This window comes from Hydractinia symbiolongicarpus, chromosome 3 (genome assembly GCF_029227915.1).
Source record: "Hydractinia symbiolongicarpus strain clone_291-10 chromosome 3, HSymV2.1, whole genome shotgun sequence".
Classification (NCBI taxonomy): Eukaryota; Metazoa; Cnidaria; class Hydrozoa; order Anthoathecata; family Hydractiniidae; genus Hydractinia; species Hydractinia symbiolongicarpus.
In genome coordinates, this window is record NC_079877.1 from 13,762,255 (window position 1) to 13,787,928 (window position 25,674).

Sequence of the window (25,674 nt, forward strand, 5' to 3'; positions counted from 1 at the left end):
CTTCAACAAATTTATTTGAGATGTATGCTGCAACGCTTCCACCAATACCTTTAGTTGGATCTCTTCTTACAAAGGAATAATTATTTAATTTAAACAGCTCCTCCGGTTCAGTGATGTTTGTATGCATTTCACTAAGGGTCAGCACATCGATATTTTCAAAACTTGAACAAAGTTCTGTAATGTTATTAATATTATTCCATAATTCTCTTACGTTATGATGAAATAAGTGCAGTCCTTTCAGTGATGTAATTCTTTCTAGGTCAGGGTTCAATCGGAGATTACCAGGTCCCGGGCACTGCTTAATATCTCCACAAAGTAAAAGTGATATATCAAAGTATAAATATCGTAAGCGCGACTTGTATTTGAACTTTCTGTCATGAAGCCATAAAGTTGGCGTAAAGAAATTCTCTCTTTCCTCTACTATAATTACAGTATCAAAATTTAAGCATATCAGACGAAGTGCAGCAGTTCTTCTTTATCCCTAATGATATTATAACTATCTAGCAGTTTTAGATATGATATTCACAGCAAGCTGCAAGAGCATGACCGTTCTCTTCACAGCAATTTAAAACCATGCTAAACTTGGCAGTTGCCTAAAAATGATTTTTTGTTGCCTAAATAACTAATTCAGCCAAAATTGGTCTACAAAATTAAGACTGCCTCCTTTTTGACAAAGATTGTCACTATTTTAAATTAGAACAGAAGGAAAAAATTAAATTGCCTTGTTAGTTAACATAAGCGCATTCTTAACATTTTTTTAATACCAAAACATTTTTTGTCACCTAAATACTGTTTATCCCAAATTAGTATGAAACTGTTTTTTGAACAACACAGAGAAGAACAAAAAACATGCTTGCATCACGTCACTTTTTTCCCTATTCTGATGGAAAAACTGTATAGAACTAATAATTTATACTTTTTAGTGATTTTTAAACAACTCATATCTTCAAGGACGTAACGTTCTCCCTTCTATATTTCAGTTAAACCACAAATCTGGTACATGGACAGTGACCCAGTAGAACTTAACATTGGAGACAATGCAACGGTAACGTGTGGAATTCATGGGGATCCATTATTGGAAAGCAATTTAAACTGGACGAAGATACAAGGAGGTTCTAGCTCCTTTACTAACCAAACTGTTTTGCATTATTCAAATACATCAATTACCTACAGAAACCACTCATTAATTATCACATCAGCTACGAAGAATGACTACGGTAAATACAGATGCTATGGTTGGAATGATCTAGGTGTAGCTTCAAGGGATATCACTGTTTATATAAAGTGTACGTATATTTTTCATAGTGCTATATCTTTTTTGTACGCAATTTGAACTTAGTGTACAAAATTAGTGTAGTTAGTATTCACACAAAATCTTGTTCAAAAATAAGAATTAAAACTTATTTTTTATCTTTTCTTTGGTTTTACGAACACAGGTCCTGCAACAATCAGTTCATCAAACCTTGTGTATCCAAGTGAGGAAGTTTCGGAATATGAAGTAAAAAAGCTCACATGCACTGCTGATGGATATCCAAAGCCTGTGATAACATGGAAGAACGATGGGGTGGCAATACCAGTCACTCCAACTGTAACTGCAACAAATGACTCCATATGGCATGTCACCAGCACCATAAGTGTCAATTTGACAAGAACATATGCTGGCATCGTGGAATGTTTTGCCTCAAATGGCATATCACCTGATGCTTCAAACACTACAAATCTGTTATTAAAATGTAGGTTCTTTAGTTTAAAGTAGATACAAAAAAGTTACACCAAGACAGGCAGGCCTGTAAAAAATTTTTTAAGAGAAGTAATTTGTTAAAAAGATAAACACTTATATATAATTTTTATTTAAATGAAATAGTAACAATGAAAATGATTGGTCACTAAAATATACTATTTGCTGTAAAAAATAGTGTCAATACTTCAAAACATTCCAAAACTCAGCAATCAAATTTGTATTTAAAATAAATAAAAGAAAACTTCTTTGTGAGAACTGATACTTATTTTGGTTTTACAGGTCACTATTTCACTAGTTTATCTAAGAGCCAGGTTATTACAGGGCAAACATAATTGAAGAAACAGGCCTGGAAATTTGACGGAAACAATAAAGACAGTAACGATAAATTGTGTCCCTTGGACAATAGTTCAAATTATAATAATTTTATATTATAATATATATATATTTATATTATAATATTTTACTACTATGGAGTAGGTCTTGTCAGTAACTTAGGGTGATTATGAAATGGTTCTCCACTTATTTATCGGTTTAAAGCTAATTGTTACCGTCGTTAACGTATCGTTTCCGCAAGGTCTTCTTTACGGAAACGACAAAACGTTTTGATCGTTTTCGTCAGCTTCAAATCACGGTAACGATGGATCGTTTCCCTAGACTCAACAAATATCCAGGCATAAAGAAATCTAAAATTTAGAACATGATTGAGACAATTTATTATCACTATCATTTTTTGTTTACAGAAACATTACAGGAATATTTCCTTCTATCACATTAAATATGTAAAAATATTCCATATTCTAGACCAACCAGTGCCAACTTTAACTGCTATAGACATGAGGATTTTTGAAGACAGCGGTAACAGGAAATTCACTACAGCTGTTGGTGACACAGTAGTATTGTTTTGCACTGCACATGGCTACCCAAAGCCAACACTGACTTGGTTCAAAGGAGGGGTGGACTTAACAGGTAATGTTATTAAAAACAAGACTGAGGTTAACAACACACAAAGTTGGACTGTCACAAATTGGATTTCCATAACTTCAATAACAAAGAATAATAATAATGATCTATATGAATGTAAAGCAAGTAATGACGTTGGAAGTGACTCCTCATCATTAACAGTTTTAGTTTGTAAGTTTTAATTATTTTGATTAAATAATTGTCAACATATCTGTATATGCAATTGCTTGTAGTAACAGTAAGTAAACAAACAAATAAGCCATCAAAACAACCCAAATGTATTTTATTGCATATTTCTTTTTTTGTGCAGTAAATGGTGAATTCACGGCTGTTCCCATCGATCCTCTATGTTCCATAGTTGGTTCTGATATTTATTTTGACTGGCAATACACGTACACTCAACCAATTGACTTCATAAAATGGGAAAGACATGCGGATGCAAATTTTTCTGTTGTGCAAACAATCGGAAGACTCAGCAATGTAAATGGTGGATATGATAATGTTATGGAAGGTTAACGTTTTTCTTATATAAATAAGTAACATTTCGTAAATGTTGCTGTAAAATAACAAAAACTTTTTGCCACTCCAACGTTTAGTTTTATTTTAGAATAGAAACTATATCGAGTGTATTTAAGTTTGTTAAAATTTATTAAATATTTTTATTTCTAGACCCTCGTTATGTTTACAATGCCAGTACTTTGTCTGGTTTAACAATTAAAGCTGTGTCAGTTGCAGATGAAGGCTGGTACGGGATAAAAATTAATTTCCAGGACAGTCCAGATGTGTTCTCAAGATCTGTTTATCTACTAGTTATTAGTAAGTCTACATACAACCTCCTTTTTATATGCTCAAATACATTTAGTCTGTCTTTTTCTTAGAAGCTGTTTAATTATTACGTGACGTTTAATTTACCTTCTTATCATACTCTATCATGTTTTTAGTTAAAACCTCCTAATAATTACGTCACACTGGAAGATAACAAATAACAACTATCCCCACCCTCTTCCCCATAATAACAAACTTGTAATATGGTTACTTAATCGAATGGTAACATATTTCAAAATTTTGAAATCTTTTGAAAACAAATTTTAAATGTTTGTAGTAATGTTTGAATCTTTTAATCCAATTTAATGTTGTGCTATTTAAAAAAATTTGGTCCCTCTTCTTTTTCTTCATTCTCCAATCGTTTGTGTACACAAATGTTACAAAATTACTTAAATATTATAATATTTTTATTAACAGTAAATCCCCACGATACAAAAATCATACCAGTTGAAGCGGCTGTTTCTGAAAACAACAATGTGTCACTTACCTGTACTACAACAAGTAAACCTGCAGCATCTGTTGAATGGTACCGCGACCATAACTATCTTTCTCGGTTAAACAATAGTTCAAACTATGCTATCACTCAGCGTGTTGTTGAAATTGTTGCAAATGAGACAGTTGTCGAAAGTACCCTGGTTATCATTAATTCACAGCTTAAAGATATTGGTAATTACTCATGCAAAGCTGTCGGGAAAATTGGATTTCAGTATGCTCATAGCGAACTCACAGTTCACTGTAAGCAATGATTTGTATGAGATTTTTTTGTTTTGTATACAGCATTTAGTTCTAAATTCAATGTTCTTATAAAGATTTGTTTAGTAGGCTTGCAAAGTATAAGATAAAAAAATAGTTTACTAACCCTGTAGACAGTTAAATGTTAAATGAAACAGTATTCAGGGAGTAAACTGTTTTCCCGAACGATTTAGAAATTGTTCCTGCACTATTGAAACAAATGAGACTTGTAGTTCTCAAAAATATTTTCATTTTTGATGAGACGCTGAATGAACATGTGCAGAACATTTCTTTTCTTCACTCCTGTATCTTCACCTCTTTTAATTTTGTGAAGCCACGTCTTTCATTACTACTTTAACAATTTATCCTAAAGTTAGGAATAGTTATAAACTCACCCATACATTCACTGTTCATAAGAATGATTTACTTTTAGATGCTCCCAAAAATACTACACTAGTTGCATCAAGCAATCCTGTCATAGAGGGTCAGTCAGTGTATCTCACTTGTACAGCTGTGGCAAAGCCAACAATGATAAATTATCAGATATATTTAAATGGTGCTGTTGTTCATAATAGTACTAATGGAACTATGGTAATTAATCCTGTGATGAATTACCATGAAGGGAATTATACCTGTGTTCCTATTAACACTGTTGGAGCTGATGTTAATGCCAGTCTTTTGCTTGATGTCCTAGGTATGAAATGGCTTCTTACACTTTATTTAAAGTATTTAAAGTGTATAATTTATTTATTTATTTATTTTATGGAATCATTTGGTCGTTTCAAATTAAGTATTTTATGTAAAAAGTTGAAAATGGAAATTTTTCTTTAGTTCCACCTGTTTTGATGGAACATAATGATCCTGTAACAGTCACTGAATCTTCAAATGCCGACATGCTTTGTAAAGTATATGGTGATCCACAACCAACCATGTACTGGTCAAAAATTAGTGGTGGAAGTGAAAATGACATTGTCATTGGGAATTATCCTACAACGAATTCAACATTATTTATTGTCAACAGTACTGCAACATCACTTTCTGTATCAAGAGAAGATGCTGGAGTGTATAACTGTTATGCAAATAATAGTTGGGGAGCTGTTTCTCAAAACATAACTTTAGTTGTTCACTGTAAGTTTGACTGTTTGTTGTTGGTTTTTTTATTTAGTTTATTTAGTTTAGCAATTTGTCAAACATTGTGTGATTTTAGTGGGGTTATAGAAATTTCGACTGCTCACAAATTTTTCAGTCTTAGTAAGAGAAATGGTGCTATGCTTTTCCCTTTTTAGATGCTGTCAACATAACCAGTCATAATCTTGTACAGCCATCTGAAAATCTAACAGAAGGGGTTTCTTTTGCACGTGAATGTACTGCAACAGGCTTTCCTAAACCTATAGAAATTGTTTGGAAGTTGAATTCAGCACCTATCACGAGACATTCTGTTTCTACAATGCTTCTTCATGAAGGTGTAGATTTTGCTACCTATAAAAGTACTATTACGATTACAATGGTTGACAAGGATGACGCCGGCGTGTTGGAATGTTTCGCAAAAAATGTGGTAGGAAATGATAGTGAGACTACAAATGTTTATGTGAAATGTAAGTCAAAGTTTTGCTGCTTGGCATTTTTTTTAATTATTTGTTGGTATTCAGTGCAGGGGAAAAATTTATGTTTCAAGTTTTAAACAGGTTAGACATACCTAAAATCACCTAAATAACCTCAATTTTGAACTTAAAATATTATAAATTCAGTATATGTTTATCTTGCAACTGGTCTGATAAATTATATTTATATAATTACTGCAATTAGAAATAAACAGCTTCTCTGACATAAAAAACAAAGAAAGCTTTGATTAATAATAACTTCATTTGTTTCTGAAATATTAGCAAAACCTCTCAAACTATGGAATAGTTTTTTATGCTTTTTAGTATTTCTCCTAAAATTTGACCCAAAAAACCATAACTTCTTCAATTGTTTCTTATGTTTATTTACCTTAAAAAGTTTTCATATGTGATATAATGCTGAAAATTTAAAAAACTACAGTATTTTTGTCCCAAATTGTTTTAAAGCTTAGAAGAATATGAGATATACACTGCTTAACTTCAAATCATAATTTATATTCGTACAAAAATAAAGAAGAGTATGAAAATAAATTCTGTAATTCATTTTCATAAGGTTTATCTTTTATTACAATAGTATTAATCTTCAATGTAATGACATAGGTTGAAAAAAGTTGTAAAAGATTTCCTTATCCTGGTTGTAAGAGATATTAATTGCTTTCCCAGCTAAGCTACACAATTTCTTCTTGAAACATATAGAAGGACTTGAATTTTTTGAGAACACTAGGGTTTATTGATAAGTGCCCATTTCTAATGTAGTTGGAAGGCCTTTAGAAAATCTATTTGTTAGTGGAGTTAAGCCAATTATGTTTTATTGACACCATCAACGATTCCCTGTATACAAAAAAACATTTTTTGCAATGTTGTTCTACCATTGCTGCTATTGTCAAGCAGATCAAACTGTTTTTGGATGTAAAAGTTATACAATAGTATTTTTTGTTGTTGACTTCATTTTGCAGACCCACCAACGTTAACTGGGAAACCTGATCCTACTGAATACGTCAACTTGGGAGCCAGCTTAACTCTCTCATGTGTAGCAACCAGTAACGAGCTTGCTACTATTCAGTGGTACAAAGATAACGTTGAAGTATTTCATGGTGATGGTATTCACGAAATTATTGTCTCATCTAACAGTCCTATCGACCAAGTAACTAGTACAATAAAAGTCAATCCAGTGATTTTGGATACCCTTGGTGCATATACGTGCAATGCAACAAATAGTTTGGGTTTTGAGAAGTTTACAACCAACGTCGTAGTTTATTGTAAGATGCCTTGTACACATGTAACATTTTTTTGATTCATTCATTTCATAATTTCAAGAAAAAAAAGGAATTTTAAATAATAAAACTTTAATAATCAATATGTAAATTGCATTGCATAATGTATTAAATTTGTTGTTGTCAAATTAAATAAAAGGAAATTGTTTATGGTGTCCTGTGCTTGGTAAAAGTGATACTAATATCAATACGCACATAAAGTATCAATGTTTTTTTAATAAAAATGCAGCCAGGTTTTGATATTAATATTTCTTTTTATACTTAGATCCTGCAACAATAAAGAGTTATCCACCTGCAACAATAAGTGCTAGTGAATTTCAGAAAAACTACACTATTCAGTGCATTGCTATAGGAAACCCTCAACCAGTTGTCACATGGTGCAAAAATGACATCGAAATGACATTTCCACAATTGGGTTATACACTCACAGATACATATCATAACGCTACAACAGTTAGTAAAACTTTAACAATAAATATGGTTGGTTTGGCTGATTATGGGAACTGGACATGCAAAGCAAAAAACACTATTGCAGGAAACTTGATAGCATCTGATGATGCTACTACTTTGTTGACAATCTCATGTAAGAAAGTAATGTTTCAATTAATCAAGTATTTCTAAATATATTTATATGTGTTGTTTTTTCATTTTACGCTTTATTACTATTACTATCATTATAGTCAATTATTAACCCTTTCGTTGTTTTTGATATTGTTTTTATATTGTGATGCTCATTTCTGAAGAAGTATTGAAAATTATTTCGAGGAGTAAGAACTTTGTGTTTTTTTAGATGACCCTACTTTTGTGCCAACATTCCCAGTAATGCAATATCGAGTCAATGAAACAGATACTGTTACGCTTTCCTGTCGTGTAAAATCATACCCTAAGCCTTTTGTATGGTGGGATGTACCTACTGGAATTACTGTTGATGGAAGATTTACAACAACAGTATTTCAGAGCACTGAATACAGTATTGTGGAATCAAATTTAACAATAACCAATGCAGCAAAATCAGATTATGGAAATTTTGTATGTTATGGAAACAACACATTTACAAGTATCAACAAAAGTTCAGAACTCATTGTTCAATGTAGGTTTTCCTCTTTTGATTATTTTATATGTCATGTGTAACCACGCACAATTTTGGCAATACTGTTTATTTAATTTCGGTTTAATTATCGTAATTATTTATTCTCCTTGTAGACTGAGCTGATATAAAAAGTTTGTTTATATAATTCCTTTTTACATTGGCAATATTTTATGCATTTTTGTTGTCAATGATGCCTTTATCTTCATCTACATCTTTATTTGCAATTTTTTTTGGATTAGGACTGCTTTCCTTATTTCTGCTTTTTTCAAAAAAAGATTGTTTTACAATAGATCAAGCGACACCCAACACAACACAAACAATAACACTTACGGAAGGCGTTGATTCATTGTTTCTACAAACCATAGCTACCTCAAATCCAGCATCTAATTTTACCTACCATTTCAATAATTCTGTAATCACGTCTGGTCATGTGTTGGCAGATTTTGTAAACAGCTCATCAAATTCAGCGACAGTGCAGACAAGTATACTGTCATCAGCCACGGTTGATAGCACAAATGGTGGTTTTTATCACATCTATACATGTAATTTTGTTGGATGTAAAGCAGATGAATGGAAGGTCATTGTAAAGTGTAAGATTATGTTATTTTTATAGAAGTTTTATGCACCAATATTACAAAAGTGTATTGCAGAGGTGTATTGCAGAGGTGTATTGCAGAGGTGTATTGCAGAGGTGTATTGCAGAGGTGTATTGCAGAGGTGTATTGCAGAGGTGTATTGCAGTCATTAAAATTTTTTCTTGTCAATTCTAGACAAACCGGTGCTACTAAATCCTGTGCCATCTACTGAGCATGTTAATGCCACAAACACACATGCATTGACATGCAGATTCAAAGGGAATCCCCTTCCAGTTATAACATGGAAACGTGGGGGCATCAGTTTAAGTGGTGGTGGTAACATCGCAATTTCCTCCAATAATTTACAGACGGGCGAGTTTGATAGCGAAGTTGTATCAACGATAACTATCACGAATATCCTTTCCAATCAAGGTGGAATATATACATGCTCAGCTACAAATGACGTTGGAGCATCTCAAGCATCTACGAATCTCACAGTTTGTCGTATGTATCTCTATATATTTAAAAGTACCAAGAAGCTACAATTTAAAAATTTCCAGCATACAAAATATTTTTGCCTTGAAAAAAGAAACCTAGAAAACTCCTGTTTCAGAAACTTTGTATATTCATTGCATTAAATCTTAGGTAATTATAACTATTGATAAATTTGGATTATTTTTTTTAACATCAATAAGAGCTATTTTGTTGATTTTTATAAGGAAAGTAAACAAACACAGGCAATTTTATGCGTATCAATTGCCGGCACGTCTTTAAAACAATATTAATTTTTAACTTAGATGCCCCTGTTATTGAGAAAGATCTTGTGAATGAAATAATTAGAATAACCGAGGGAACATTATTGACATTAGACTTTCAAGTTTATTCATATCCTGGTGCAAATTTTACCTGGCGTAAGGATAATTTAAGCCCATTGAATGACCCACCGCAAACAACTATCCAAAATACACCAAATGTAGATTTCTTTACCGTTAATCAATCAAGTGTGATCAGCACGTCAGCATTGACACATATGTCTGGTCAATACAATGTGACAGCTTGTAATTTTCTTGGATGTGTTAACAGTCAAACAAAAACAGTTATCGTGGAATGTAAGTATAAATTAATTTTACAGGAGAACAGGAACGAAGGTATGCAGGACTAGACAAAGTCGACAACTACATTCAAGAAATGAAACTGAATCGACTTGTTTTAAATTTTCGGAGTTTTTGACAAGTCAATTAATAATTTTTGTTAATAAAAAGTGTGATGGGCTCCCTTTGTTCTGCAAAATTTATACAACAGTGTCGTGTAAGCTTATAAATAGACACTCAAGCTGGTAAAGTAGCGTACTCTCTAATTTTACATTCAAAACATTATTGTAACTTTTATCACAAAAAATTTACTGGTGTGTTGTGATTTTTTCTGGCAAACTTTACCTTTGTGATATATTGTAAACTTTTTTAAAATAATTCCACAGATCCACCTGTGCATGAGCCAATCAATGATGTTGTTGTTGTTCAAAACCAATCAGCTACATTTACCTGTTCTGTAAGTAGCGAGCCTGTTTCAACAATAACGTGGTTTTTAAATGGAACAACGCCAGTTACAGATGGTGGAGACCACAGCATAACTGAAACCGTTACCACCAACACATGGAACAGTACAGTGTCATCTGTTTTAACCATAAGTAACGTACAACGTGCTGAAGACGCAGGTGTTTACACATGCAGAGCGATGAATTCTGTTGGTACAAAAGATGAAAGCGCAAATTTGACCGTAAAATGTATGCATTTATTTTTATCTCTTTTCCCTACTATACTTCCTATTAAAAAAATATTGGTTTCTATTTTAAGTATAATTTTACTTGCAATATAATAATATCTACGTACTAGCCAAAAAAGACATCAGGATTCCTTAATTGCTGTATATCATCCCTCGAAGTCTTGTAATTCAAAAACTGATCTCAATACACGTTTCCCGAATTACATGTTTTTTAAAATTTTGGAATTTTGATGTTTTGACCTTAACATCATTTTCAGCATCAGTAAATTGTTTAATGTATAAATTTTGAACTTAATCCGCCATTGGAAAGTGCTGTTTTGATGGCATCATTGTTACGGTCAAAGCCTTCTTAATTTTCGACTTGTACTAATAAGCCTCATATTCGAGCAAAGTTTAATTAGTACAAAATTAAAAAAACTTGTAGCAGGTTGTTTGTTTGATGTATGAATATGGAAATTTCACGATTTATCATTTTTTATGTGAGGATTTCGAAAATTACATTCATTTTCTTTAAAAAAGTTGAGAAAGAGCTGCGGTACATCAAAGAAGGTAAATTCGAGAAAGGTGTATTGAAAAATTTCTTGAAAAAAAGATTTGGCACTTTAGTTTATTTATCTTTGTTTATTGCAAGCATGTGTTGCATTTATATTTGGATAAAGCTAGTTGTGCCATTGACAGAAAATAAACTTCAAATTGTAAATAAAACGTGACTTTAGACCCACCTATCGAAGTAACAGGCCTAATAAACATCACCATAAACGAAGGACAGCCGTTAAACTTGGTATATGATGTCCGCTCTTTGTCAGAATCCACGTTCACATGGCAGCATAACTCTACAACTGTAGATAGCATGTACATCAAATCATCAAACGACATCTATCGTGGTGTGTTTGATGTGTACAAACGAGCAATGCTCCATTTGGAAGGAAGTAAAGTGACGAAAGACCAAGCTGGGTTTTATACTGTTACAGCTACCAACTCTTTTGGTGAAGACATCAACAGCACAGCTTGCGTTGTTGTCAATTGTGAGTCCAAAAAATGTTTTCACCACTGATTGTAATGTCTGCTTATTTACTTGTTAAACACTCCGTTTAATGCATATGCTCCTCTTGAAAATTTTTCTTTTATTTGATGTCAGGCTTACTTACTTAGCATAGCTTTTCTCCGTGTAACATGGCAGTTGTGAATCTGTATATTTATATAAGGAAATAAATGCAAATATGAAAGTATTCATCCATTTTTCTTTTTCTTAGATGCACCAATCGTCACATCTAAATTTCATAGCCGAACAAATGTTACGAAGGGAACGTCGCCCTCTCTTACGTGTAATATAGACAGCTTTCCAGTCTCTACCGTTCAATGGTATAAAAACGGTGTTCTGATGCCGACAACCTCTTCTGACTATGCTATCAATACAGGAACGCTAGAGGCTTCTAAATTTGGAGCACACATTCAATCTAATTTAACTTTCACATCCGTGGATAAAACAGATTCTAGTAATTATACTTGCAAAGCAACAAATACATTGGGGACTGCTGAAGATAAAACGTATATGATTGTACTATGTAAGTGTCAAATAATGACCCTAACAGTTTAGTCAGATTTGTCACTAAATTGAAATTTTATGAATATTTTTTAGTGGTTAGTACACGACTATGTTTCTTGCAGGTTCACATTATAATTTTACTAAAATCGCTAGTTGTGGAAAAAATCCATTTGTACAACATGTTTAAAAAGTTTGCTGTGAATTTCAGTTAAGAGCAGGATTTAAAACTAGTTAATAAGTCATTTTCCACAAATAAATAAGGTACACCAAAGAAAACAAAAACTGAAAATTAATTCATCGTGATTTTTGCATGATAGGTTAAGTTTGTGTCCATTGTTTTTTTTGAAAATTAGGTTTTTTAAAAAACCTTTATTAAGTATAGATGGTGTAGAGTCAGCATAATCAAACAGTTAGCGTATTTATGTAACATTAGTTGCATGCCTGTGGAAAAAACGCAATTAATTGTAGAAAAATAATAACTGACAAAGCATTCTTAAAAATAGCTCAAAATTGTATAAAAAAATCGAAACGTTTTTTTTTAAAATGATTTTTTAATTGAAAAAAAAGTTGGAAAGTGAAATAAGTAATGGTCTCTTATCTGCTTCAAGTGAATTACTCGTAAGTTGTAAATTCAAGTTTTTTCGTTAAAAAAAGTTTTTAATGGAAGAATAGGTTAATTAACTTTTTTCTATAATAGCACTTAAAAGACATGATGAAAAAATGATGATTTGTTAAATTTGACGTTTCATTGAGGTTATCTATATAATAATACGCCAGTTCCGTTATTAAAAAATACATATTAAAAAATAAAAAAACAACAACAACACATCCCCTATGCTTATGACAGACACGCACAATGTATTTTAATGTATAAGATTAGCTGGACGGCCCGTAAAAAAATCTACTTATTGGCAGTCACAAAATACGGTGAAATAAATATACAAAAAAAAATTAATGAAATGAGCTTTAAATTTTGTAAATATATTAAAAAAAAACCGATTTGTTAATTTCAATCTAGGGGCGGAAATGAAAAAGACAACCAACGACAATAAAAGTGACTGTCACTTGTGTAATCATTTTATTTTAATTAAAGACATTTTTTCTAAAGCACACAAATGGCGAGTCAGTAGATATCTATCGATATATGAGAAATAAAGTTGTTAATGTTGATTATAAATGTCAAAACTGTTTGACCGAAAGGTAGAATAAAAAGTGAGATCTACTTTGCGTCTTATGATAGATGTATTTATATTTGTGTTCTAGGTGGTTTTAAAAGATATGCTGAGGTATAGGTTCAATGCAGTTTACAACTTCTAGAAATTATATGATATCTTCTTTTAGATCCACCAGTGGTTGTACCAGACTTCGACCCAAAATTATTCAATGCGACTGAACATACCTTCAGCTCTTTAGTTTGTAATGTTGACTCGAACCCAGTTTCTACGATATTGTGGTTATACTCCGAAGATGGTACAACATACAATCCAATAACAGGCGATATAACGATTAAGTATTTACCCGCGCAGTATAGAGAGCACGAAGTACGTTTTGACAGTACGCTGCAATTTTTACCAAGCAGGATTGAAGTATCTGATGCAGGCTACTATCGTTGTAAAGCCACCAACCAGCTCGGCAGCACACAAAGAGATACGCAAATTAATGTTCAATGTAAGTCATGAAAAAATAGTAAAGCGTTTTCAGTTCAAACATTAAGGTTATTATTGCTTTTCTTTTTTTAAAAAAAACTGTGTTTTGAAATTTTTAAATTCTACCTTGATGCGATGTAATGATAAATCTCTCAAACAATCCACCACTTATCGAATTGTTGTCATTCACAACAATGGTTTTGTAATGTACTTTAGAATTTTACGCAGGAAAGGCCAGGAACTTTTTAATCACCTGTTTTATTTTAAAAGCAGTGGTTCCACACCTAAAATCTTCTAAATAACCTGAAATTTGGGCCGAAAATATTGAGTCCTCCTAAAATCACCAAAATTGTTTATTGCGACATTTTAATTTTACGTTTTACGTGAAATTGAACATTACGTTTATATTGCAACATGCCTGATAAGTTATGTTCATAGATTTTTGCAATTTGAAATGAACAACCTCCCTGATAGTAAAGAAAAGAAAATGCTTGATTATTAGTAACTTTTTATGTCATCTTAAAATTTTGGAAAAATCTAAATACAGAATAGTTTTTATACGTTTTTTGCTTTCTCCTAAAATTTGAACCCGAAACATCCTAAAATTATGTAGTTCTGAATCTGCGGACACCCAGAAAGGAGCAGTTCCCGAGTTTTATCATGGTAATTTGAGTGTAAAAAAAATTTTATGGTGGCAAAAATATCAACCTTCAAAGTAGTTATGTCAAAAAAAGTAAAACTAATTGTCTTTACTTTCGCCCAGGCTCGCTTAGACTGGGATATTTTTGCAACATTATTGAAAAACGTCTTGTGTCTGTGTTAACTTGTGTCTCTGTTAACTTGTGTCTCTGTTAACTTGTGTCTCTGTTAACTTGTGTCTCTGTTAACTTGTGTGTCTGTTAACTTGTGTCTCTGCTAACTTGTGTCTCTGTTAACTTGTGTCTCTGTTAACTTGTGTCTCTGTTAACTTGTGTCTCTGTTAACTTGTGTCTCTGTTAACTTGTGTCTCTGTTAACTTGTGTCTCTGTTAACTTGTGTCTCTGTTAACTTGTGTCTCTGTTAACTGGTGTCTCTGTTAACTTGTGTCTCTGTTAACTTGTGTCTCTGTTAACTTGTGTCTCTGTTAACTTGTGTCTCTGCTAACTTGTGTCTCTGTTAACTTGTGTCTCTGTTAACTTGTGTCTCTGTTAACTTGTGTCTCTGTTAACTACCATTAAAACAAAGCAGGGTAAGTGTGTTTTTGTTGAAATAGCAAGTATGTGTTTCTGGATAGATTACTCGTCTGTTAGCTTTTCCTTATTGTTTTAGACGCTCCCAAATTTATCGCACCTGGTTTGATGAGTGGGCATGAGAATATAACAGTTGGTTCTACAAAATCGTTCACATGTCATTTTAAAAGCAATCCAGGCGCTACAGTGCAGTGGTTGAAGGATGGTGTTGTGATACCGTCTGGATATACCACTAATGTGTTATCTACAGTTGATCAGACAGTAACTGTTGAAAGTGTTCTCACATTAACTAACATTGCAAAAAGTGACCTAGCGAACTATACATGCCAGGCTAGTAATGGTATTGGGACTAGTCATCAATCAAAAGTTCTGAACGTACTTTGTAAGTGACCATTTTCATTAGAACGTCAAACGTTAACAAGAAAACTTAACAGTTTTACAGTCACACAGTGTCTAAAATTCACCCAACACTATTACCGCCAAATACTCCAAACTAATTACAAGCATAACCTTTTGAAATACTTTCTGCATATTCATAACATAAACAACTTATCTTAGAATCTTTGTTTTATGTTACCAAGGCTAAATAACATTACAAGTGTCTTATATTTTCGTTTTTTGCATAGCTAACCACAAAATGTCATTTTACGTTTTTATTTAATAAATTTATTTTGTTTGCAAATCACGTTTGATCTATCGTTAGCGCGCCCCCATTTTTTTAATATTTGAGCTTTGATTAACTGCCTCTTTGTGGTCACATTCGCTTAAATTAAAAAGCTACCTACATTTATCGTTCGTGAGGCCAGTCATTATGAGTAAGATATGGTAAGCGAAATTTTCATGCCTAAACTAAACACTCATAATTAGCAGTATGACTGAACACTGACGAAAAAATCAACAGCAGGGACGACAACAACGTCAACGACAAACAATTCCTATAACAGCTACAACGCAGCAGCAACAACATCCATTCGACATCCACACGACATCCACACAACAACAACGACAACAAAAACACCGACAAAGACGACAACGATAGCAGCGAAAACAACAATGTCATCAATCACGGTAACAGCTACAACGCAAAAACAACCGACATCCATTCGACATTTACACGACAACAACAATAACAAAAACATCGACAAAGACGACAAAGATAGTAACGAAAACAACAACGACCATGGAAACAACATAACGGCAAGCTTTTCGTTCTGGTATGTTATACTATACCTGTTATATTTCAAATATTTATATTACTTCATATTAGATCCTCCGACGACGACTGCAGTCAGCAGAAATTTCACTCTTAGTCAAGGAGAAACATTGACACTGGACTGTTCAAACGAAGCTAATCCACCGTCTATGCATGCTTGGACGAAAAATGACACTTCAATGAATTACAATGGTGTGACCTACGTTACGTCCACAGTGGTAAGTTATCCCTCACACTCTACGCAGCATATACTATCCCTAACAGCATGTGTTATAACTACTACTTAAAATAACTTGGATTGCCAGTATCTTTTACCGTATTTGCATTCTTCGTAGGTTGCAACCGAAGGAAAGTATGTATGTACACCAAGTAACGGACTTGGCAGTGGAAATCCAGTCACCTACTTTGTGAAGATAAAAAGTAGGATTTTTTTTGTTGTCTTCTAGCTAGCTCGATTTTACTTTGAAAGAAAATTTAATGTTTGCTTGTTTTGTTTTTGTGATCCGTAACTGGTTATATAAATCTGTTTTATGAATTTTGATTGTTAACGAACAATGAACTACGTCTTTTGGTTTCTTCGTATCATTCTACATCCCCGATTCTTTTTGTAGTTCCACCCTCCATCACTGCGGATGCTGTATGTTCGAAGGTTCCTCAACCAACGGGCGACCCCATATCAATGTGCACATGTCTAGGTACAGGCTACCCTCCACCTGATATATTTTGGACTAAATACCCAAGCAATGTGGTACTGTCCAACACCAGCGTGCTACAACTGCCAGTCACTATCGCTGATGACGGTTCTTATGTTTGCCACGTGAGGAATGATGTTGGCGAAGTAACAAGCACTGGGATGTTAGATATCTTTGGTATGCTAAATTATTTTTATTTACAATCTCGTATTTCATAGACACGCTTTTATTTTGTAAGAATAACGTTCAACGTTGATTTTCATATAAATTTCTAAGCATGAGACTGAATACTCTTAAATTATACGTCTTCGAGGAGATCGTGTTAACCATGTTAGCAATTACTCACCATGTTAGCATTTACTCACCATGTTAGCAATTACACAGGACAGTCACACATGCTTCAAATCAGTAACGAATTTGGAGACGATTTTTGTGCCTGGTCGGCTGCATAAAAATTTACGACTGTACACTTTAAGTCTCGCTAAACCTTACCCCCTTTAATGTCATAAGTTTAGCTTGCCAACTACATAATACAATTAAATATAAATTCACTCAAAACCAGTGTATGGACAACTTTTTAATTACTTGTCATTTTAGGTCCTTTAACCGGAACATGGACTGTATGGAGTGGTTGTAACAACAGTTGTGGGGCCGGAAGTCACTTCAGAACACGACAGTGCTCTGTAAATTTTTGCACTGATAGTTTGATTGAATGGGATACTTGTGTTGGTTCATGTCAATGTAAGTAATATAATAACAACAGTGCAATCTCTAACAGCGGATATAACTTGGAACAAACATTGTAATAACTGTAAATCAGAGATGAAAGTTGTGTTTCTATTAATATATTATGAAATTTGTTATGCAATTTTACAACTACATTCTTTCATAAGGAGCCGTCACTGGATTAGTTTAATTCATACTCTATGTTTAATTTCATCGTTTTCAACAAATGAAATGTCCAGGAAGTAAACCTTTTATTCCGTAGTATGAGAAATTGGGGAAAAGGTGGTCGTTGCTCTCAAAAATGCCCGTTGTATTAAAAAATTCTTCCTTGTGTTAAAAGGTGGTCGTTGTAACACAAAAGTTGTTCGTTGTAATAAAAGTTTTCTATTGTAAGAAATGTTTTTATATTGATTGGCACAAGACACAAGACTAAGCGTATTTAATAGACTGCTCGGTGGTTGACCTGCAATAAAGTTTCAACTGTATGTTTTGAAATCAATACTACCTTGTCTCTGGTACTTCGCAGTTCGAAATAAAATGTTCGCTCATGTTTTTACACAATTCTTTACTTTTTCTTTTAGTGAAACCTATTCCAATTGTGCATGGAGAGAATGGTTAGTAATTTCTGTTTTTGTTGCTGCCTTTTTGTTTTTGTTGATGTCAGCATTATATTTTATGTTGTGTAGTAAAAAAAAAAAAAAACACAGAAGTTAAAATTAGCAGAAGCTTTTTGGTTAATATAACCTTGCTCAATGCATAAAATTTTGCAAGTAAAAACGCCATTTCTATTTAATATTTCGTTATGGTGTCACTTGAAAGTTTAGAGGATTTTAAATTTAATTTTTAACCTATTTAATAGAAATGACGTTTTTACTTTTAGAATACGTCGAAACGCCCCTGCGTTTGCACATGCATAGTGTGTTAACATTTTTCCCGATGTTTTTTTTTTTTTGCCTTCTGCTTGTGTACTTTGAAGTTGATATGTATCTTTATAACAAAGTTGCAGCCAGAAAAAAAAAGCTAGACTCTTTGATAAATAATTCTTCGTAAGTTTACTTCAATTCTTAGTTGATGTATTTCCAATTTTTCTTTAGATGATTGGTACATTGCATTATATGTGTTAGTACCAATAGCGGTTGTGCTGCTCGTGTTGGGCGGTCTATGGTTGGCGCGTTTTAATAGGTACGTGCATTAAAAACTACAGGTACCCAACCGTGTTTAAAACTATAGGCACCCAACCAGGTTATAGGGGCGTGTCCAGTCGGGCGTACGAATATTTCTTAAAGAATTGACGTCAAAAGAGTTTTTTATTTTGTATATGAACGCAGTTTTTTTTGTGTTGAGAACAAAAATATTGAGGTTCTTATTAAAAATTCTCCTTTATTTAGCAGGCTTATTATTCGAATAACAGGCGCTAGTCTAAATTTAGATAAAATATGTGGGTCATTCTCCAACTCTTGTAAAGCCTTGATATCATCTTAATTTGAAGTCTGTATAATAACAGTGGTTTTATGTCTGTCGCCTAAAATTGGGCCATGTTAAACCACACACGAAATCTTCAAGCTATAAATAACAAATGCGATATATTTCTACCGATTCTACACCAACGATCAAATTCCATGAATTTTCCACAACCTAACGACGACGAATTATGATACAAAGCCCTGATTGACATATTGCCTCTGTTTAATAAGGACCAGTTATATGGAACACTAAAGAAATATGAGTTTCTTATAAATATGGCGCTTCAACTTTGTTTACCTGGATTTTTAAAAAGATGATAGCATGCATCATACACACTCTCTATAGAGTTTTCGTTGGTGTTTAGAAACTCTGCAAGATACTGAGCGTTCGGTTTTGCTTGGTTAAAAAGTAATGAGCATCAATTTTTGCTTCTTGCTATATACCACGTGCAATTCAAATTGGTTAGGCGTATTATACACCTTAGCAATTTGGATGATTATTTACACGTTACATAATAATATAGAGTATAGAGTAAATATAGATTAAAAATAGCAAACTATTTTTCAAAAAAAGATTTATTTAATAAGTACCCCTACTAGATATTGCATTGATTTAGAAAACAAGATGATGATCCGGTTATCATTCCGATTAATCCGAATATTGGTGGTCCTCCCGGTATGCCACAGAATATATTTCCAGCTGGTATGCTCAATAATGGCTTTGTCCCAAGCGAACCCGAAATGGAATCTGTTGAAGTAAACCTTTTATTTGATGACGAAGAATCCGAAACGGATATACTAAATTTACCTGAAGAGGAAACGTCTGACCCTGGCTCGCCAAACTCATCTATACCGGACAGCGCACCAGACAGTGTACCGGACAGCGAACCGGGAACGCCAAATTTTTCTTCGGATTATAACAACTTTTATGAGGAGTTGCCATCCGAATATGACTTTCGAGCAAGCGAAGATTAAATTCAATTGCTGGAAACACCCTATAATATATTGTACTTTATGTTTGTTTGAAACCGTACGAAATAAAGTTTCTTTCTTGTTTAAAACCGTACGAAATAAAGTTTCTTTCTTTTTTGAAACCGTACGAAATAAAGTTTCTTTCTTGTTTAAAACCGTACGAAATAAAGTTTCTTTCTTGTTTGAAACCGTACGAAATAAATTTTCTTTCTTGTTTGAAACCGTACGAAATAAAGTTTCTTTCTTGTTTGAAACCGTACGAAATAAAGTTTCTTTCTTGTTTAAAACCATACGAAATAAAGTTTCTTTCTTGTTTAAAAACAGATTTCGTATGTTTAAAACTAATGAAAAATGACGAAAAGGGAAAATTGAATTTACCAAATGAACGTGATACGTTTTTTGTATTTAAAACTTGGTTACTTGGATTTTGTTTTTCAGTTTTCATCTTTTAAGTAAAATGTCAAATTGCTTTTCTAAGAGGCCCATATTCATTTATACACAAAATTTTGACTGCTATATACATATACCACATTAGACTGCTGACTAAGCATTACTTGCTTTAACATATACACACACACACACGCACACATTGAGTGTTCACGCACGCACAACGCACACATCTTTTAATATTTTATGAGCGATTAGAAATATTGACAAACCATTTTGCGACAAAACTTTAACACTATTTATAGCTTTATCATACACATTTTTATCATTTAGGTTAACTACTTATTTGTAACTTTTATTATTTGTCACTATATACTTTTGTTAACTGATTTCTTTTTGCTAGATTCTCCAAATATCCTTCTTATGTATTTTATGTGTTTATGGGACTGTTCATTGTAGCCAAAAACAGAGTAGCGGATTGAGAATCTGCTCTATGAAGTGTATTAAACTGTCATACTTTCAAATGTCGACGCTATTAATCGTACCCATAAGGTTTGCATGTTAATCTTAAAAAATTGAGAAACTCGGGGAATTATTTCTTGTCAGAAGGAGTTGTTTAAAAAAATTCTTAAAACAACAAATTCTCTTGCTTGAAGACGTCAAAACCCAGAAAGATTTTTGTTCAAATAAAAACATTTTCAACTGATACAAAAATTAATAAAGAAAATGTGTTGGTTGTTGCAACAACAACGTGAAAAACACCTTATTAGATTTTCATATGTAACTGATTTTCCTGTTTGTTTTGAAATAGTTTGTAGAGAGAATTGTGACCAGACCCTGTGAGAGTCGATTAAAAGTCCAATACTTTTAAGGACAAAACAAGGTTTTTAGCAGTTTTATTCTGCGTTTTCCGAAAAAATGACAGTAACTTCCTTAGTTTAATAAGATAAATTTGTAATAGCATCGTTAGTAGACCAAATGCTACACGAAATTATTGATCCACGGGTATTTCACCGATAAGGTTTTGAATATGCCCACTTAAGTATAAAAAATTCAATTCACATTAAGGCATCCAATCAAATTACTCTTGTCTGTTGTTTGATTTTTTTTAATTTTTCGCGCCTTTTTTACTTTCAAATAATATCGCGAATGAAATTGACATAATTTTTACAAACTATGGCAACGCTAATACAGCTAAAAATATTCATCAATCCTAATAAGCGTAGCCAGGAGACCCAGCATAATTTTACTATCAGGAAATCGGATCAGTTAAGGTGGAAAAAAATTACACTGGATCTCAAATGATTTTTTCTGCGGTCAGAGAATACTGACCGCGCTTTTGATTGGCTAATTTTATTGTTCTTTGCTCACGTGGTCAATATCGGAAAATTCTTTGTTTTGAGCACGAATTGCCTCATTCACCCGAACAAATGTAATTCTTGAATAATTTAGAGGGTAAGACGTGACCAAGCCGACTCTGTGCTCATTGGTTGATTGTAATTCGGAGTTTGCTATGAGATGGATTTGAATTCTAGGGATTTGCTCTGACATTTGTTTGCGTCTAAGCTATTGTTTGAGGGAAACCGAATTTGATATCCCCGAAGAAAGCTTAGTTAACTAGACAAACTTAGACGAGGAGCCATAGAACTCTTTATTACTGTTAGCATATATTGTGTCTCGTTATTTGATTATTTCTATTTAAAGAGATATTCAACAAAGGCCAATTTATTACTCTTAATCTTTGACAAAGGAAGCACACAATAAATGTTAATTTACTGTCATTTCGATTTGACATGTAATTACCATTCATCCACTATTTAGAGAGGTATTTATGCGTCTCCTTTCAGCCAGTCATGTCGGATATATTTTTTGTGCTAAACTTTTAGGCTTTCTGTATTTGTATTCTTTAAACCTGCTACAAAAATGATTTTTTTTTTAGCATTGCCTCATATGACGAAATTAAATTCGAGTCTAGAACCCGCTATTGTGTTACAGTTTACCATGAAGGCATAGCCAATCAAGAGAATTGGTTGTTTGTCGGTGAAAAGATAAATAACATCATAGTGCCAATTAAAACTTATGTCATTCCGCGTAAGTCTCCTATAAAATATAACAAAAAATCCTCTTTCTGCCCAATTCTACTTCATTCACACGTATTCCTTTTTGTAAATTTGTTTGAATTTTTTTAACTGAAAGAGGCTACTTTAAAAAAATCGGTTTGGTTAAATTTTAACCAAGCGTCAATTGGAATTCTATTAAGGAGCTTTTAAATCCATCTTGTGATTTCTTTGCTAAAGCTGTTTATTATTCCTAGTGTGTGGAAATTCCACCAGATTGGCGGCGATCCATTTTAAATAGATTTCTGCCAAATTAAATAATTAAACATGTTGATTGTTTAGCAATTCGTTTTATAGTCGCTTCTTTTTAACCACGCAAAAAAAATTTCACCTACATGGAAATGCAACGTGATGTCATTAGTGCCATTACACTGACATAACTTATTGTTATGCTGATGTCCCAAATTAAAAATTTGATCTACTCTCATGTGAATTTATTGTTAGCATTAAATAATTTGTTTTTTTAAAAAAGATGGTTTTATAACATCGGTTTTTTAATTTCATTAAAATTGTACTTCTGCATGCCTTCCTTGTTTAGAGATTTGCAAAAAAAAAACCCTTGTCAGATTTTATTGAGATGTGCCAGATTTGCAAAATTTACAATCGTCTCCAAATTTCCCCAATTCACCGGACGCCATTACCACACCACTTAAGTTTGAAATAAAAGGTAAGAAAATATTTAACTATTATTTTTTGTTTATAAATTTATATATATGACTATGTTTTAGATTGTAATTTATTACATTTAAAATTATAATAATTATAATAATTAGAACTATACTTGAGTTGCTTTATGTTTTCGAAGATTAATATCTGTGAAATTCGCGAATTTAATTTATATCTTGGGCGTACAAGACCCCTTAGGACAAGGTTGAAAAAAAAGACTAGTTCAAGCCTGCCTTATTAAATAATCTGAAACATTTTTCAAAAAAGTGCTTTTAAATAAGTACTTTTTAATTCTTCGCTTAAAACGGCTCATTTGTGCAAAAAAAGTCTTCATGTAATATGTTAACATGTTAATTAGTCTTCGCGAAATGCTTTTTTTTGCACCTCGCGAAAATAGGTCTTCGTGAACACAACAAGAGACAGAATCCCTGAATATCTTCACTTCCCGTAACTTACTTAAAATGTAAATATTTTCCATACTCACAGCTCTCCCTTATCAATTCACAGATCTCTCTTATTCATTATCCAACAATGCACAATCTGGCAACCTTGGAATATTCATTGTTGGCAAGCTACGTGTACAACCATATTCATCTATTCGTCTCAAAATCAATTCACTGGCTGAAGTCAACAATTGTGAATTAAAAATAGGCAGTCAGATAAAAAGTCTCAGGTTGGTGCACCTATACACCTTTATTTATTTAAATTGTTCGCTCATTTTCTGTATTGAAAAAAGGAAGTGAATTTAATAAGGCTTTGACCATGGGTATTATGTATATTTCGCATTTTCTTAAGAAATAATTAGTCTCACGGCATGAAAATTATGCTCTTGCCAGTAACCCTGCTTAAAACATGTGGTGAATGATTTGTAGCTTTTCTTTTTAAAATATTTCACTTTTCTTCATGGTCAAAGCCTTCATAATTCATAATACTAATTCCATTTTTCAATTCTCAATAAGATTGTTGTAACAAAAGAAAGAATTATTTAAACAACGGTTGGCTGAAACTGCGAACTCGTGTATTTGTAGGATGGGCAAATAAGAAACTCCCTCTAATTCGAATCTTTATAATTCGAATATTTTTAGAATTCGAACGAGTGCTCAGTGACGGTCAATTTTCCTTATGAGACTCTAAAAAACCTGCTACAATTCGAATTTCTCTAATTCAAAACTTTCTGTGTTTCAGTCCCCTCAGCACGATTCTTTCCCTAATTCGAATTTTAGAGTGTAAACAGAGCTTAAACAAATTTGAATGTTTTAGAGTTTCTTTTTTTGTGTGAACTATAAAAGTAAAGATTAAATGAAACTTGAAATTATGTTTTCTTGATTTTGAATTTAACATAATTTCTCACTGTAATTCCAATTTCCACTCTTTAAAGCTGAAAGTTCGAATTACAGATACTTTCTATAATTGGAATCTTTCTATAATTCGAACAAATATTTTTCCCTGTGGGAATTCGAATTAGGGAGAGTCAACTGTACCATTTTGACGGCAATTTAATCCAGGTGGCAATGATGTTACGTGATTTGCTTTATAAGCTGAAACAAAAAAAATTAAAATCAAAATACTGAACAGTTAAATTTAGAACATATACTTAAACTAGATAAAATATACTACAAAACAAAACTTGCATTCGAACTGAGAAAAAGTCAAATGGATTAAGGTTATACACTGAAAAAAGGCTTTTAGGCTTTCTACAATCATGTTCATCATGTTAAGATTTTAGTTAATAGTAGTTGTTGGGGCAAGAATATTTCTTTCTCAAAGAAGCATTTGGTGGGTTGCCTGTTAGATTACTGTTAGGGTTAGGGTTGGTTTCAGCCTCGGTTGCTTAACTTTGCAAATTTAAGCAAGCATGGGGACAGTTGTTTAGTAATTCCATAGATTTTCACCCAACCTCAGCCTTAGACCAATTCGATTGCTTGTAAAAAACTTAAAAGAGTTATAAAAACATTTTTTTCATTTTAAGTAATGACAGTATGTCATTTAAAATCACTTCTATAATTTTTCCGAACTGTTTTTTAATTAATTAATTAATCCGAATAACTATACAGGATATAGCCACGTGTTTGTACACATTAGGTATATATATACACTGCCACTGCCTACCCAATTTCACTCACATGGCATGCGTTGGCCAAAAACTGTGTTAAAGACACGTGCTAAACATGCCCGTCCTGTGGACCGAACCACTGACCTTGTGATTACGAAGCAAATCACAAGGCCACACGCGACACACACTTATAAAGCTGTGTTCCTTTTTATTTCTCATAGCACAAGTAAGACCGTGACACACACCTTTCGGACACAAGATTCTGTACCAATAGAACTCACAGTTGTTGGTAAAAATTCTGACATAGCAAACTTGGACTTAATTGATGAGGACCGTGGTGCAAGTTTGGGAACTAAGAGGGAAGTA

General features: G+C 32.8%; 1 protein-coding gene across 3 annotated transcripts in view; it reads left to right on the forward strand.

Moving 5' to 3' along the window:
• LOC130635860 (hemicentin-1-like) overlaps window positions 1-20,889 on the forward strand; it is a 35,889-nt gene extending 15,000 nt beyond the window's left edge. Inside the window, exons 5-32 of one of the 3 annotated variants that reach the window (XM_057445365.1) lie at window positions 981-1,286; window positions 1,437-1,733; window positions 2,543-2,872; window positions 3,012-3,212; window positions 3,371-3,517; window positions 3,944-4,261; window positions 4,692-4,952; window positions 5,090-5,386; window positions 5,545-5,853; window positions 6,834-7,136; window positions 7,417-7,734; window positions 7,942-8,241; window positions 8,532-8,831; window positions 9,012-9,320; window positions 9,614-9,925; window positions 10,294-10,599; window positions 11,315-11,623; window positions 11,852-12,163; window positions 13,486-13,812; window positions 15,099-15,401; window positions 16,287-16,450; window positions 16,568-16,652; window positions 16,844-17,101; window positions 17,522-17,665; window positions 18,232-18,264; window positions 18,745-18,832; window positions 19,479-19,522; window positions 19,731-19,855. In XM_057445365.1, coding sequence (XP_057301348.1) covers window positions 981-1,286; window positions 1,437-1,733; window positions 2,543-2,872; window positions 3,012-3,212; window positions 3,371-3,517; window positions 3,944-4,261; window positions 4,692-4,952; window positions 5,090-5,386; window positions 5,545-5,853; window positions 6,834-7,136; window positions 7,417-7,734; window positions 7,942-8,241; window positions 8,532-8,831; window positions 9,012-9,320; window positions 9,614-9,925; window positions 10,294-10,599; window positions 11,315-11,623; window positions 11,852-12,163; window positions 13,486-13,812; window positions 15,099-15,401; window positions 16,287-16,450; window positions 16,568-16,652; window positions 16,844-17,101; window positions 17,522-17,665; window positions 18,232-18,264; window positions 18,745-18,832; window positions 19,479-19,497 — 6,656 coding nt within the window. In that variant the 3' untranslated portion in view covers window positions 19,498-19,522; window positions 19,731-19,855. The other 2 variants (XM_057445364.1, XM_057445366.1) reach the window with 2 other exon arrangements.
• The last annotated feature ends 4,785 nt before the right edge of the window (window positions 20,890-25,674 follow it).